General features: G+C 44.9%; 1 protein-coding gene across 10 annotated transcripts in view; it reads right to left on the reverse strand.

Moving 5' to 3' along the window:
• MED12 (mediator complex subunit 12) overlaps positions 1 to 15,819 on the reverse strand; it is a 37,872-nt gene that overhangs the window by 20,690 nt on the left and 1,363 nt on the right. For all 10 annotated transcript variants that reach the window (XM_052813393.1, XM_052813392.1, XM_052813390.1 and 7 more), the window contains exons 3-20: positions 15,391 to 15,582; positions 13,474 to 13,633; positions 11,978 to 12,153; positions 11,584 to 11,694; positions 10,755 to 11,009; positions 8,445 to 8,591; positions 8,054 to 8,153; positions 7,478 to 7,614; positions 6,533 to 6,664; positions 6,002 to 6,128; positions 5,130 to 5,359; positions 4,608 to 4,688; positions 3,541 to 3,714; positions 3,119 to 3,263; positions 2,060 to 2,178; positions 1,766 to 1,909; positions 815 to 978; positions 424 to 555 (exon numbers count right to left, since the gene is read on the reverse strand). In XM_052813393.1, the coding sequence (XP_052669353.1) occupies positions 424 to 555; positions 815 to 978; positions 1,766 to 1,909; positions 2,060 to 2,178; positions 3,119 to 3,263; positions 3,541 to 3,714; positions 4,608 to 4,688; positions 5,130 to 5,359; positions 6,002 to 6,128; positions 6,533 to 6,664; positions 7,478 to 7,614; positions 8,054 to 8,153; positions 8,445 to 8,591; positions 10,755 to 11,009; positions 11,584 to 11,694; positions 11,978 to 12,153; positions 13,474 to 13,633; positions 15,391 to 15,582 (2,726 nt within the window). The remainder of the gene's footprint in view (positions 1 to 423; positions 556 to 814; positions 979 to 1,765; positions 1,910 to 2,059; positions 2,179 to 3,118; positions 3,264 to 3,540; positions 3,715 to 4,607; positions 4,689 to 5,129; positions 5,360 to 6,001; positions 6,129 to 6,532; positions 6,665 to 7,477; positions 7,615 to 8,053; positions 8,154 to 8,444; positions 8,592 to 10,754; positions 11,010 to 11,583; positions 11,695 to 11,977; positions 12,154 to 13,473; positions 13,634 to 15,390; positions 15,583 to 15,819) is intronic.

Consider the following 15,819-nt stretch of genomic DNA (forward strand, 5'->3'; position numbering starts at 1 on the left):
AGGATAAGGAGCGCAAAGTAGCACAGGAACAAACCAAGAACCGAGCAAAGCAGGTTGAGAAGCGGTCCAAGGATTATTAGGGAGCTGAGCACAAGCAGAGAACAACCTTTAGGATGAACTGCTCAGCCATCAGAGTTTGGTAGGAACAGACCTGTCCACTTCTATCCTCTAGGAGTGGGGTAAGAACAGACCTGTAGAGGTGCAGAGGACTACTGAAGACAATTTACCAAAACTGATGTGACGATCTGAGAGTCAAGATTATACACTGGGTCATTACTGCCTGTAAAACAGGCACTACTCCCAAGACTTCAGCTTCCCATTGAGAGGATCTCAGGGACAATCCCAAACAAGATCACAAGCAAAGCTTAAGCCAAGGTGCTATACTGGTCAGCACCCACTGTATCCCACCTGCCTCAGACTCACCTAAAGAGCTCCCCAAATTTACTTTTGAGGTGGCTGCAGGAGGTATACAGGTCGTAGAGATAGGCCAGGATACAGCGCTCTGCTGAGGAGCCATCTGAGCGATTCATGCCATGTTTCACCACCCCACACAGACTGTATAGAGACAAAAAAAATGCTGCAGCAACACAAAAAGAAAATCTGAAGGAATAACCTCATTACATAGATATCTTCCTGAGCTCACAGCAACAGTGCTCACTGGGTAACATATCCTGTCCCCTGCAAATTCTGTGAACTGAACCCTCAAGCACAAAGTTGCTGCCTTTTAGGAAGGACACAGATACACCTCTGCCCCTTACAAGCCCCCAGAAGATAAGTCGCTTCCTTCCACATGGTGAGGGGAAGATTCCCTTACCCTTCGAAGACCTGAGCCATCTGGTCCTGGTTCAATATAAGGCAGGAGTGGTAGTGCCGCAGCACAGCCACGATGCACAGGCACAAGCTGGTGGTGTAGCTGCCAACAAGGTCGGAGGATTTCAACAGCAGTTCTGCCTCCACCACGCTCAGTTCATTCAGCAACTGCACCCAATGACAGAAAAACCCTTCAACAGCCACAGGGGTAAGGTATGGTCAGAAATGGAGCAGGTACACCACACCCACAGCCTATAGGACCTGCCAGGAAAGGGACTGGCAGGCACTTTCTGCCTATAGATGTACCCCTGGAACAGTTGGCACCCCATACTTAGGCACAACGTCTCACTCAGGCAGTACAAGGGGCTGTCAGTGCTTGGGTATCAGAGGGTGATTAGGATATGGCCACAGATAGTAGCAGGCAGCTTGTTTGGTAATTCTGTCCTGCATAAATCTCACTTGGCTCCCTTTTTAAGGCTAACAGCCTCAATTCCATCAGCAACCATAGCAAGGTTTCAAGAGACACTTGGCACAAGCTGCTGAAAGAGCAACAGGATTTTAGCAGGATTCAGAAGGCAGCCTGCACTGCCATGTGCCAAGGATCCTTCCAGGGGAGCAAGGTGGGAGAGCTGCCAGAGACACATGATCCCCTTCTAACTTGGAACAAGACCTTGCTGCAGCCAGGGACAGAGATGCAATCCTTGGAGACAATCCTGAAGCCTCTGGAAGAATAATCCTCAGAACAGAACATGTAAGACTACCTGCCACAACCAACCTATTCCTAACAGCTGCAGCCCAGGAGCACCGCAATGACCACCCAGTCTGACCACCTCCATGACACAGGTCAGAGGGTCACCAATGATCCCAGGAGCAACCCAACTATCGCAGCACAGATCTGCTGCCTTTCAGGCTGATGAACCCCTCCCCAGGAAGCGTTTGAGCATGCTGGGCTTACCTGGATGGCAAAGTCGATAAGACCACTGATATTGAGTGAATACTCCATCAAGTCAAATATGAACTGCACGTGCTGTACCAGAGGCAGGTGGTATGACATTCCCAAGGCAAAGCTGGTGATCTGTTCCAAGACATTGCGAGATACCTGCAAGTGCAAGACAACACACAGTACTACCTCCCCTTGCAGAAGTTCCTCAGGAGGCCCATCTCCCCTTCCCTCCAGGAAGCTGCTCTCAATAATGCAAAGGGACACAGTCAGGGCCCAGGAAGGACAGCAGTCTTTAAAGTTTCATACCTGAGATGTGACTTGGTGCTGATCAAAGTGAGAAAGGTGCTGGAACTTTGCAAAGATATCTTCAGCTGTTGGGAATGCTTCTGGCTTGCTCTTTTTCCTCTTCTGGCCTTCCTCTCCACCTACCAAAGTTGGGAGGATCAGAAAACAGTATCAGGCTACCTTCCTCATCAGAGGAGGCCTAGACATCAGCCATCAGCACCTGCTAGTCCTTCAGCAAGATCAGCCCCTGCCATGCAGCATAGCCAAAAAGCCTGAGTCCTAGACCTTAAGCTGATAAGGATCATCTTGAATTCAAAACAATATATTGCTGAGGAAGGAATTCCTAACCTGAGAATGACAGTAGGGTTAACATCTAGTTTATCCCAAGTAAAGGTACTCCTTGGAAGGAGAAAATACTTTCTCTCTTGGTTTAGAAGTACACTGATTCCCTGATAACAGATGTTCTGGATTGGAGATGTTCAGCCTCAAAATTTCTTTGTCAGAACACCCCATCTTTTAAAGAATCATCTTTCTACCACATTTCAAGTTGCCTTTCAGGAATCAGACTTAGAGAGAAAAAAAATGTTAGCCAGATTCTCAGCTGATGGAAGTCAGAGGCTTTCTATTGATTTTGACACAGCTATCCAAATCTCCCATCCCATGCGTTTAGCATGTGCCCCAAGCATAACGGCATGCTACATTTAATCAAGGTCTTTGCCGAATATGCACAGGCAAAGTCCTCTTTGGTTCTTGTGCAAGGACCTAAATGCAAGAACCAAAGAAAATAAAATTTGAAAAGCCAAAGTTTTGGCCAGGGTCTCACTCTGAACCCGGTATGACTTAATCCTCTTCTGAAGAAAAGTTCAATTAAATTGACATTGTCTGCAGGAAACCAATTGCCTTACTTGCTGGCTAGTATGTCTGGGAACAGAGCACCATTCCAGACTCTCAGTGACCGATACAGCTAACCACGCACTGTAGATTATATAAAATCCTTTCACTGTGAGACTCCAGACAAAGGAGCCAGCCAACTGGAAAGACGCTCCTACTTCAGAAAGGAGTGGCTTAAGCTCTACTAACCCGTCTCTGCAGTGCTCTTTCTGTTTAAGACTTTAAGAATGTCTTTAGTTATTTTCTTGATTGTATGACGAGCATCGTCCCGTTGTTTTCCAACCCCAAAAAGAACTACCAACCGTTGGTTACACTCATGACTGCATGACTCCTCCTAGGGAACCAAAAGAGACAACTGCATTAGCAACTACGAGGCTGAATGCTTTAATCCAGTTTCACATCTGGATCTCTTAAAGGAAAAGGAAAGCTTCATCTCAGAAGTTGCTCTGGGAGTAAGCAAGGAGACATCTTAAGCAGATCACCTCCTGCAGCAGTGCAGGAAAGGATGACTGCTCCTTACCCACCCACAGCAGTACTGCGGGGAAACACAGCAGCCTCATGACGAGAGCACAAGGCAGCAACAGGGGAGCGGTTATGAGCAGGTCTCATACCTGAGGAATAGGAAAGTGTGTTGCATACTGGATGTGCCGAGGCTGGTCATACAGGGATGCTAGCATTCCTTCCACAGACTTATCCTTCAGCAAAGGCTTTGCTTCCTTTTCAGGATCTGGTTTCTCAGGGGAAGGACTGGCTTTAGATTCACAATGCATTGGAGGAGAAAACATCTAGGGAGACATAAGAACAACAAAAGGTAGTTAAGGAACATGGTCATGCAACAGTGAAGATTGCTGAAGGAAAGTACATCTGCTCAGGCCTAAAAAGGAGCAGGAAGAGGGAGGGTTGAAGAAACATCCAGTTCTTAGGGCAATGACCAAGGCAATGTGCTAAGACACTACTCCCATTTTTGCTTCTGGTCCGTGTTGTATATTGAGTTAAAAACAATAGGAAATAAATAACCACGACTTAGGATTTTGGGAACAACCACCTCCAAAGAACAAGTGAGGGCCATGGGAAAGCCACATAGCTCTGCACATCACACCTCCCTAACACGTACCTTGAAAGGCCAGAAATGTCTGGAGGAATGTATGTACTCAGGGATTTTTCAACAAGTTATTTTATTACTAAGTGCTTCAAAGCATTCTGCAACCATGAAATATGCATACAAATATTATGAAGAACTGTAAAACCAAAGAAGTACTGAAGGCCATACAGTATGATAACAGCAGACCTGTGCCTTTTCCCAGGTGATCCAGAAAACCCCTGCCAACGGTAACTGGTCACTCCCAACCTCCTGGTGCTATCATGGTCATCCACTTCCCATCCACTTCCAAGCAGCCCATGTCCCACCCTGCCCAAATACTGGGCTGGCAGTGGCCAGAGTGTAAGAGATACCAGGAATGACTGGGACTCACTCTACTCTGATGGACCCTGACCTGCATAAACAGGTTATATGAACCTTTTTAAAGTGTCAGCTGCCTTACAACCCAGCCACTTCCAGCACACTGGCTCTACAGTAGAGAGACAGTACTCACACAAAACAAGGCACCTGCTGTCCCTGGTCCCACTACAACATACTGACCTACTTACTGAGTAGCAGGTAGAAAATGCAGGAACATACCGAAAAGTCTGTCTTCTCCATGTCATCAAAGAGCATGCTGGAGTTGTGGTCGATGTCCATGGGCTCAGAAAGACCTGTGTCCTGGGAACAGATGGAGCAGCTTTACATCTCAGTGATGCACCAGGGAACAAAAGAGTATTTGTTTACTACAGCACTCGAAGTCCATGTTGGACAGTGACAGCAATGTGCCAACACCCACGGTGCCTAGCGAGTTGGAGCCTATTACACTGCAAACATCACGGACAGGCCTCACACAGCACCTCATGACATGCTGCTCTGCTCCGAGCAGCGCAAGATTTTCCTATCTACCACTTTACATTCTGCAGGCCCTTTCCAGCCACTTAGAACATAGCCTTCTACTTTTTAAAATGAAATTCTAAGGAAATAGGTCTGGGGAAGGAAAAGCATGAGTCACTGATACATCCTCCAGCAGTTAATAGCAAGGAGACTGCAAAGCTGGTAAAAATGGGCAAGCGCAACACAGGGATGTGTACAGGAGGGCCATGGTGCTCGTGGTCTCACCTCTAGCTTGATGCCACTGTTTCCCTCCGTCTCCTTCCTGTCGTGCTCCTCAGCAGGGTCATCGAAGGGCGAGGGTGGGCGAGGCCCATGAGAATCCATGGCAAGATCACCCCGGGAGATGAGTGTGCACATGTAGATGTTGTGAGAGAAGACATCGTGTCGGATTAGCTCACAGAACAGCAGCACCAGGTTAAAGAACTCCACCTTCTCATTCTCCTTCCCAGGATCAGCTGAAAGGACAGCACAGTCAGGGCTATCAGAGTTCTTCTGCAACACTTTGAGCAGCACCAGCCACCTAACCTAGGGCTAGAGAAAGTGTTTCCAGAGATCTCAACATAGCAAGTGACTGATACACAGTTCTGAGATTACAGCAGGGACTAAAAGCAGAAAGCCCAGTTTCAACAGGTGGCAATTAAGTAAGTCAAAAGCTCTCCAGTTAGTCTCACAGACCAGAGGCATAGGACTTTAGCCTGGAAGTGCCATTCCTGGGTGTGCAAACAGTTGCCTGCATCAGAGTTGTATCCTGTCCCTCTTAATCTGTTTGTAGTACTTGCACTGAGAGACTATTCAGAGCTTTGTCACTTCCTAGTTAGAAACCTCCCTCTAGTTCTCAGCCTGAATTAATTCCTGATTAGGCTATACTCATTTATTCTTGGCCAACACTCTGTTAACAGAATGCTTCTGCATTATCTTTCTGTCATCTGGCCCTCCAGGCTGGTATCCCTCCCTCTCCAAGGTACGCTCTGGATTGCAAGGAAGCCAGAGAATTTAGGCACATCCAAGACCTACATACAAGAGAATAGCACACAAATTCAAAGTTTGCAGGAGAGGGAAAGCTAGAAACTGGGAGACTACAAGTTCTTATTACATACTTAGCATAGGAGCTTGAGTGTCAAGGAACTGCATAAGGACATCCTGAAAGACAGGAGCGCTGGCTGCTGAGAGAGAGCCTGAGGAGATGGAGCCCTTCTCATCCACAACTTCAGAGTCCCCACATCTCTGTAGAAACAGAAAAAAGCACCGACTGCTGTCACAGAGGAGAAACTCAGTATCCATAAACTCCAGAAAAGAAGTCTTCAAGAGAATTTCCCTGTCTTGCACTTATAGGAAAGCCACCACACAGGTTTCTGTAAGCTACTCCACAGTCTCCAAGTATGCCAGTACTTCCGCACTGCCATCACCTGTCTTCAAACGTATCCAAGAAATGGGATACATGCCATCCTGCAGGCTCATTTATGACCTACTTTGGGTTAGATGGAGCAAATGCCGTAATTAATGGCACCAGTGTTAAGAGGCATTGTGATCATCAGCCTTTGCCTTCCAGTGTAATAGTTAAGATAATCATAGTTAGGTAACCTCTGGTCTCCTTTACCACTGCTAGCTTTCCAGGAATAAGGACTTACCTCAGCCTCTATCTCTGCTTGACGCTTCTCTAAGAGTTTGGCCACGACCATAGCCCTGTGGCGTCCAGAGCGTTTATAGCTGACAGCCCACTCGCACAGCAAGGCCACCACTGCATCGTCATCTGGGGAGATCTGTTGAGATATAAGCACTACAGTGAGAACCTGAGCCAAACAGAAGATGTGACCAGTCCTAAGGCTTCAGGTTGGATATAACAGTAGACCACAGCAACATTCCCCTCTTCCTAACATGGAGGACAGATGTCAAGCTAAAGCCCTCCTGCTTCATCTCTGCTTTGACTCCACTTTGCAATACGAGGTGATCCACAGCCTTTGACAAATCTGCAGGCTGGTTTTGCTTCAGAAAATCATCTCTCTTCCAGCAGCACATCTATGGAGTGCTAATCTTAGCACAAAGTGAAACACAGCTTCTCAACAGCATTATACAAAGTATGCAAACTATCACTCCCGCAGCTCACTTACAAAAACCAATGCAGTATTGGTTGCACTATGGTCCTACACATCATAAATATGTCACCTCCCAGGCTAAGAGGAACTTGAACTGTGAGCTCCCAGACTCCCAGGAAGCAGCTGCCAGCCCAGAATTTGACAAGGCTAGCATTTACTTCTCTCAGACACATAACATGTCTTTATCATCAATCTGCTATCCAGACTGATGTCTTCCATCAGGAGACTCCTCAGTTAGCTGTGTGGATTCTCTCAAGCTTACACGTGTTGTTAGCGTAGACTTTCTAGAGCACAGATGCCCCCATTCTCACTTTAGTACCTCCCTAACTTAAGGCTGCATGAAATCCTTTTCAATGGAGATCGCATCTCTTGGCCAAAGGCCACTACCTAGTCAGCTCTCTGCAGACACAGGACTGTAACTGTGGAATATAAACAAGAACATAGCCAAGACCAGGGCCCAGCAACAAAGTCCCAAAGCACCTCGTGACTGTCTTTGGTTGGACCCAGCCCAAATATCCTGTTATACAAGGAATCCAAAGAGTTGCTGAAGTCAGATCTTTCAAAGCTGTGACTGTCCAGAACTTCTAAAGTGTGCAAGACACGGCCAATAGTGAAACCTAGAAGAGAACAGAGAAGAGAAATGCGTATTTGGCAACTGGTACAACAGACTCTGGAGCAAAAGCTTCTGTGAGCTCATTGCTCAGGAGATTGCCTAAGGAAAGCTGTACCAGTTAGGCAAGGGTCCACCTAGCTTAGCATCCTGACTCTCACAGCAGATGTTAGGGGAAAGCATCAGAACATGGCACATATACAAGAGTATGGTTCTCTGGTACACACTTCCAGCTTCCAGTAACAGAAACTCCCCCTATACCTGGGGAAACGGACCCCCACAAAATTTTGCACTGGAAAGAAAAAGAGCCATTTGGGTTTTTTCACTGCTGACAGTAAACACCAATGGCAGCAAACAGGAAAAATCAAAGGAAACAGCCAGACACAAAGTTTCTCAGGGTAATACATGGAGCAGGGGGAGAGAAGCTTTAACCTACAGCAAGTTACCTGCTGTGGTTTCCTGGCACTTGTCAAACGACCAGCGAACCTCCACAGCCTGGCCGCGTTCCTTTATCTGCTGCTCAATTTCACGCAGCTTTGCCCGAACCTAAAAGCAATGGACTTGTGTAAACATACAAAAGGATACCTTAGTAGTCCTGTGCACAAAATTATCAGAAAACAAAGAGCATGACAGTAATTCTACTCAAGGTTAGATTTTGCCCCTCTTCCAAGAACATCACTGTCTTGCTTATAGCAGAATGGGAGCAGTTAATTCCTTGGGAGCGAGACAGCACCTCCAGCTCTGCTTATCACACAACATGAAAAGAAAATCCTGAAAGAGCTAAGATACAACTATCACCCTGGACCACAAGAGCTCCCTTTTTTGAAGGCTGCTCACCTGCTGTGTAAAGGCTGAATTCCCTCCTGGCATGGGCAAGTTGGATGGGGCTATAGGCAGGTGGTCCAATGGAGAGCCGGTCTTTATCCTGCTATCAGTCAATGAGTAATGCCACACAAGGGCACTTGGGCAACACAAAATTATACTCTGCAACAGATAGAAAAGTCAGTATCATTGAGAAAATTACAGTCAAAATAATTAAGTTAGATTACTTTCTACAGAAATAACCACTCCTTTGTCTTACTGCTCAGGCATTCATCATCCTATATAAATATTTACTACTTGGGGTTTTTTTTTCTAAGCTCTGAAAGAGTCTTTGGGCTAAAGACCATACTAGAGTAGAAAGGAGCAAACTAGTATTTTTGCTGCACTGAGTTTCTTGACCTAGGTATGTTTAGGAAGCCAAGACCAGAGTTCCATGTTATCCAAAAGCAGCAACATGTTGCTGCAGAGCAACCTGCTGCTTCTAAAGAGAACTTGTTTTCTACAACTCACACAGTCAATGCACAATCTAGCCCTCATGGTCCCAGAGCAGCATTTACATTAGTGACTTAGAGCCCTCATCAAGAATAAAGTGTGAGAAAAAAAATATGAGTCAACAGACCCAAACTCATTATACTGTATTATTTAATAATTACAAGTGTTATTATAAACATTATTGTAATCATAATACTATTATATGTGTGTTTTCATTCTTTTATGATCTTGTACAGACACCACCACACACAGACAAAACTTCACTGAATGATCCCTAGGATACACCCTTACAGCTTCTGGCTCACAAGGAGCCAGACATTAAGATGGACAACCAGGCTGTTTTAAACACTCAAACCAAAGAATCCATCATATCTCAAGAACATTTGAGCAAAGGTTAATTATGTACACTGTTAGAAATGCATCCGTTTCCAGTCTGACTTTACCCAGCTCCAACTTCCAACCACTAGATCTTATTCTGCCTTAGCCTTATCTACTATCTACAGATCATAAGATCTGTAGATCTTCTATAAGAAGAGCTCTTCCGAGACATACCAAAAAAGATAAGACAATCACTAACCCATTTGAACTTTTTAAGCAGGTTGTGTTTAAAGCCCTAATCAGCCAAATCTTTGAGGTGTAGATGCTTATATGTTTTCCCTAAAGTAAGCTCCCCAAACAAAGGACTTTTTTATTTAAAGAGACAGGTTTTATCACACTGAAACAAGAAAAAAAAAATCTAAGCTTTTTTAACTGAAGTGACCAAGAAAGGCTAAACAGGAGTACAAAGGGGTTATTTATAACCCTCGCATTGCTCTCTAACCCTTGCAGACATATCCTTACTTCTAGCTGACTGTACTCAAAGAATTTTCTTTCTACCCTGTTTGAGAGCTGGCTGGCTGCTTCTTGATCCTGTCAGGGCTCCTTGATCTCAAATTTCTCTGTTGAGCTGCAGGTTCCCAACCTCTGTGCTCTCCTCCTCTCCACCTCCTGCTCCATCCTGCACTCTCTGCAATCTCCTCTGCTTTAACGTGCTCCTTTCCTCCTGTGAAGGGACAATCTCCACTCCTGCAGGGACCCACCTGACCTACTCACTCTCTTCTTGAAGGAGAAAACCGCAACCATGAATACACACACTGAAAGGAACTCACCTATCTTCCTCTGACACAAGGACAGTATGGACCGAGTCCCAGAGTGACACAACAGCATTTGCCCTTCAAACATCTATCAGTAAGGCTTTGGCAACCTTGCCCTTTTACCACAAGGTAAGGCTTAATCAATTCCAAGTATAAAGATAATGAGTTTAGAGTTGTTCCTTCTCGTAGCCTGCTGCCACTCCTGAGGAGAGTGGTCTGCCTAAACCATTAAAGTTCTTCGATAATGAAGTGGGAGGGGTTGTTTTTTGTGTTTGCTGGTTGTTTGGTTTGGTTTTTTGGTTTTTTTTTGTTCTGTGGGGGTGAGTTCTTCTGATGAGGGGTTGTTTGTTTTTAAGAGCTCACAAAATGACAAAGCACTCTTTCATTTCTGGCATAATTTCCTTTCCTAGATGACAACCTGTTACTGATATATACAAGATGAAATAACCCTTTCTTTCTCATCCCCTCTTCTGCAAAACTTTCCCAGCCATGTAAGTCAGTCAAGGGCACTGCTACAGCACTGATGTCTGGTACAAAATCTCTGTAACACATCAGCAAAGACCTACCCTTTGACAATCATGGTTTGACATTTCTGTACTCAGGAAGTTGCTGACTCGGACTGTAATGATTTTTCTGTGATGGCATACAATATAAACTGTCCCTGTTGACCCCATGATCACCAACCACTACTTCAACCTACCTGGAGGATGCAGCTGAGCCCATATACCACTGGCCTGTGCTGGGGGCACAGCAGTAAGTCACTGAAAGGACTGGGAGGAGGATTCCCTGCAGCTGGCTGAGGGGTGGGAGTTGAAGGAAGAGCATTCCCTGTCTGGGCAGACAGGATGTGGGGTGGGTGCCCGCCAGCACCATCCAGCTGCATAGCAAGCCTGCGGGTGCAGAAGTAGGCCAGACGTCTGGACAGGTATGCAGACTGCACAAACTCTCCAGAGTACTGTAGGGAAGAGGGAGGGGGGAAAACATCCTTGTTACAACCAGCACAAGAGAGAAACTCTTGACCCTCCCAAAGTAGCATACTCTGTGGTACTGCCTTGTAGAGACAGTCCTTTTTTACAGAGAGCTCCTTAGCATCATCTATCACCCACTGGCTACTAAGCATGAGAGAAAAAAAAAAACCAACTTTAAATGCTCTATGGCAATGACTTCACGTATCAAAATGTACCCACACCCAGCCTTCCCAGGGCTTCAGAGGTCTGCCTAGAATCCGGTTGCAACAGAAAGAAAGAAAAGCAGTTTCCATGTAGTGGTGCACAATGAGTCCAGCTATCACAGCTATGATGTGGGCAGGGATTACCAAGTTCAGTGCAGGGAAACAGGGTAAAGGAGAAAGAGACAGAAGACAGCAGGACTAAAAACATATCCCTGCATGAGCCAAGACGGATGCTCAGAGGGATGCTCCCTAGTGTACTCAGTGCAAAATAGCTTATCATCCCTTAGGCAATAGGAAAAGGACTGGCAACAGCAGCAGTCAGTGCTCTCCTGAAGCAAGCCAGGTACATATTTCTCACCCGCAGCAGCAGGGGTAGGAGCATTTTCAGAAATTCATCTTCTCCTGACCGTATCTTCTCAAAGCACTCAAGGACCCACGTCAGGAATTCATGCCGGTCTAGCATGCCATCCTGCACACAGATAAAGGCAGAGCAAATGGACAAAAGCTGAAGGAACATCTGCTAAGGGAAGGCAGAGCAGCAGCAGCTGCTTGCTTTCTAACAGTGGAAATAACTCTAGAAGTTTGCACAGTTCTCTACTACCCCTACTCTACTACTGAGCTCAAAATTGCATCCAGCGCTAATGGTCCATTCACAGAATGAGAATATTCTGCAAAAATACATCGCTTTGCATCCACTTCCCCTAGCCCTCCTCTGCTATGCACCCACCCAGCAGCCCCCTCCAGTCCCTCACCTGGAACATGAACATAGCTAGTTTCTCATTGTAGTCCCACTGCTTCAAAGCTTGTTCCACCTCTTGGGGCATTGGCCCAGATGGTGAACCACAGCCTTGCCCTGGGAGCTGTCTATAGAACTCCGCAATTTTCTGCAGCTGCTCTGACAGGTACTTGGTGATGATCTGCGTCCATTCTGGAGAAGAGGAAACAGGTTAGCAACAAGTGCCGTGGTAAACAGAAGCAGGAAAGAACCAGGCTGGTACGCAGGTGGAAACCCAAAAAAGTTCCTGTCATTTGAAAAGGACAGAAAGACAAAGAAAGAAAAGTTAAGTGCTATATTAGCTTTGCTTGTGGCCTGGGGGCAGTAGGAAGAAGCATCCACAGAAGTAAGGAACAAGGGGAAAAACTTCTGTGTTTGGGGGTAGGGTTACTTTGTACAAGAAAAGTTGGGAAGAAAGATTCTTCAGCTGCCGTTGTTGAGAAACAGCAGGCAGAGAGAATAGGCTTTCCAGCAGGGAGCAGTGTTAGGCCAGCCTGGTTTAGCATCCTCAATAATCTGACAGACAGCAGAAACACTGGAAACAGTTCAACTCTGAACTTGTTCTTAATCTCTTTCAGATATCAGTGTAAAGCCATGATCAATTATTTTTTTAAATAACTGTTTTTACTAAAACCTAACTGTGTAAGAGACAAACTCAATACACAAAGTGACAGCATGATTACACTCCTCTGGGACAATGCAGATGACAAAACCCAAGGCAAAATATGCAAAAATGTGAAACAAATAACATAGTCTCAGCAGTAGGACAAACACCCAAAGGAACAGGAAAGTAAATGGAATAAATATATCTAACACACCAATCAACCTCCAGATATAGACATCAGAAGCCTGTGTAACATTTATACCAAAGATAAACAAGGAGAAAAAAAAAAAAAATCCAAGGACTTCAGCTGCTAATACTGCTTTTCAAAGGAATGTGGTCAGGTCCCGTAGTCACAGCCATACAAACCAGAAAACAGCCAGGGGAGCTCTCCTAGACCACAGTAATGTAGAGCAGGCCAGGATGCAAAGGATGTTAGATATGGGATCCAGTAAAGCTTAATGAAATTGGAAACACAAACAGGGAGTAACATACTGGAATTCTCTGGGAAACATACTTACTCACTCACTTGAGAACAAGCTAATCAGTCATTGCTAAATTATAATGTTTACAGTCTTTGTGGGGTAAGAAAAAAACAGGTTATACAGCAGAGGAGCACAGTAGAACTTAACAGGGAGAAAGAAGAGGTAGGCTCTCAGGATGTATTTGTGGCTGCTAAGACTTATTTTTCAACAGTGTACTCTCACAGGTGGGCCCTGTTGTTTTAGGCAGTTATGCACATCAGAGCACTAGGACTTATCAGCAGGAAACAAGTTTATATGGATTTCCAGGCTACCTCTTACTATTCAAGAACAGGCTGAGAAGGAAACATTTGCGATGGACAAAACCAGTGCTCCACACAAAGTGCTTACCAATGAAGGGATCAATGACATGACGCTTTTTCACCTTGGTTTCCGTGATGGCAGCATAATAGGCACAAGTCATTTTGATGAGCCAGGCTGCTCTCATTACTGGAACAGTGTATTTCGCCAAATAACCAAAGACCTCTTCCTTCTTGCTGAAGATGGGCACCTGTAACAGAATTGCAACCAAGGACTTAGATGGGAACTATTCCAAAGCAACTACACATGCTGTAGGCGCTGCAAGCTGTGAAAAAGGTAAAAAGGGAAAAGGTACCATGTTGCTCTGTATCTCAAAAAACCTACTGCAAGAATTCACCTCTGGTCAGAAAGCAACAGTACCAGAGCTACATTTCAGTATAAAGAGAAACAAAACAAATTGAAAGAAGACAGAAAACGTAATTACATCACTGTAAATCCACACCCTGAATCCTGCAAACAGCTTTGAGGATATTCTTCAGAGAGGATATAAACAACTACAAAAGGTACAGACTAAGGACTGAGTCAGAAACACAGAGTATCTACTATACAGACTAAAGATAGCACTCTTCATTTTGTAAACAAAACGGAGTGGTTACAAAAGTCTCGTAGTATCATGACTAACCAACAAAAGACTGTGAGAAACAGGGAATTGAGTGGCATAGTAGAAAGGAATTCATTAATCCAAGATTCAAAATTCAAGATACAACATGGGAGGATACCAGTGAAATCATCAGACTGCAGATCTATAAACCAGGAAGCAATAACACATAACAGGAAGAAGTACAGCTGTGAGGCTCATTTCCATAGGATACTATGGACAGCAAAAGTATGCATGTGTTCTCAGAGGAACGGAAATTCAGAGGACAGGTCAATTTGGTAGGTATCTCAAAGTTCCTGAACTACCAACAGTTCAATCGCTTACTTGCTATGTTTCTTGCATTCTTCCCAATTATTCCCTGATGCCTCAAAGACACGGACTACTTGGCTAGCAACAGTCACTGCATTCATGTCTAAGTCCACAAAAACTGATGGAGCCCACTGCAGAAAACTAGGGAAGGCCTTGAAAGGTCCAAACTTTCACAATGACCTCAGGAAACTGACAGTCAAGATGCAAAGAAGGATACAAGGAGCACGTTTATAAAGTGACAGATTCTGGGAAAATCCGATAACATAATTTTCCCCCTAGAGTGACTCAGAACACCAAGGACCAGACAAACTCCAGCTTCTAAACTACGTGCTCTGCTACCATTTCGTAACTGGGAGTTATGTTCTCCCACGATGCATACCAGATTCCCAAGTTCCTTGTTTATAGGCCCACCCTGACAGAGAGTTAGCTCCCCTTGCTATCGGGCCCGATAAAATGGCAGAGTAAGACCCTTCTTTCTTCTTTCGTACTCTACAGAATTCAGCGTTACCAGGGAAATATCTAGCCCTAGACCCCAGGGCACAGAAATGCTCTAGCCTGGCTGAGAACAAGCTATAATACACATACTCTTCTCAGCTTAAAACCAGAAACATGTGTCACTGCAACAGAAGCTGACGAAGTAACTCAGCTGATTATTTCCAGTAATTCTCACTATGACTTTTGATAACTCGAAAAACCCTCCACAATAGGAATGGTCCTAATCTAAACAACAGACCAAAGGCAACAGTGGCAGCTCTTCTGAAAAACATCTGAACCTTAAAATAAATCGGTCTTATCATACAAGCCAAAAGGCAAAGTTGAACACAACCTCCAAACAACAGACAAGGGACCAGTTCTTTGAGTGGAGACAACTACAGCCAGTGCACTACAAATCCTGGATACACTCTTCAAGCTGAAAGCTTCAAGAGATGTAGAGAGAAGAAACTTCTCCAAATAATAAAAACCTTCTACTATACAAACACTTCAGAAAAAAGCATAGATTAAATACCCTGCCCAGCCAGGCGGCCTCTCCTGTAACATACCTTCTTAGCGAGATGAGTGAGGGGCTTAGTTCCAGCCAGATCTGTGAACCAGTTGTTTATGGCACTCTGAGAACGTGCTGTCACCAGCCAAAAGTTATCCTTCTGATTCACCTGGGGTTTCCGTCTTCCCGTGTCAGGCAGTGTATTGCACCGCAGCTTTTCTGCAATAATACTGCTAAAATTTGAACTGATCTGGAAAAAAAGTAAAAAAAGGATGAATTACATTTCACAGGTCAAAGATCTATCTATGTGCTTAAAATCTTATTTATCATTCCTACCAGAATTCTCACCAGTATCAACTTTTGAAACACAAAAAACCTGCCGATAATTTCCTTTGTTACACTTGCAAAGAGGAATGCTTCTAGACAACTCGTACAATAACCAAGCAGGGACTCAAGTTGAGACGGAGACACAACTCTTTACAAATAC

The sequence above is a fragment of the Harpia harpyja genome, chromosome 18 (assembly GCF_026419915.1).
Source record: "Harpia harpyja isolate bHarHar1 chromosome 18, bHarHar1 primary haplotype, whole genome shotgun sequence".
Taxonomy (NCBI): Eukaryota; Metazoa; Chordata; class Aves; order Accipitriformes; family Accipitridae; genus Harpia; species Harpia harpyja.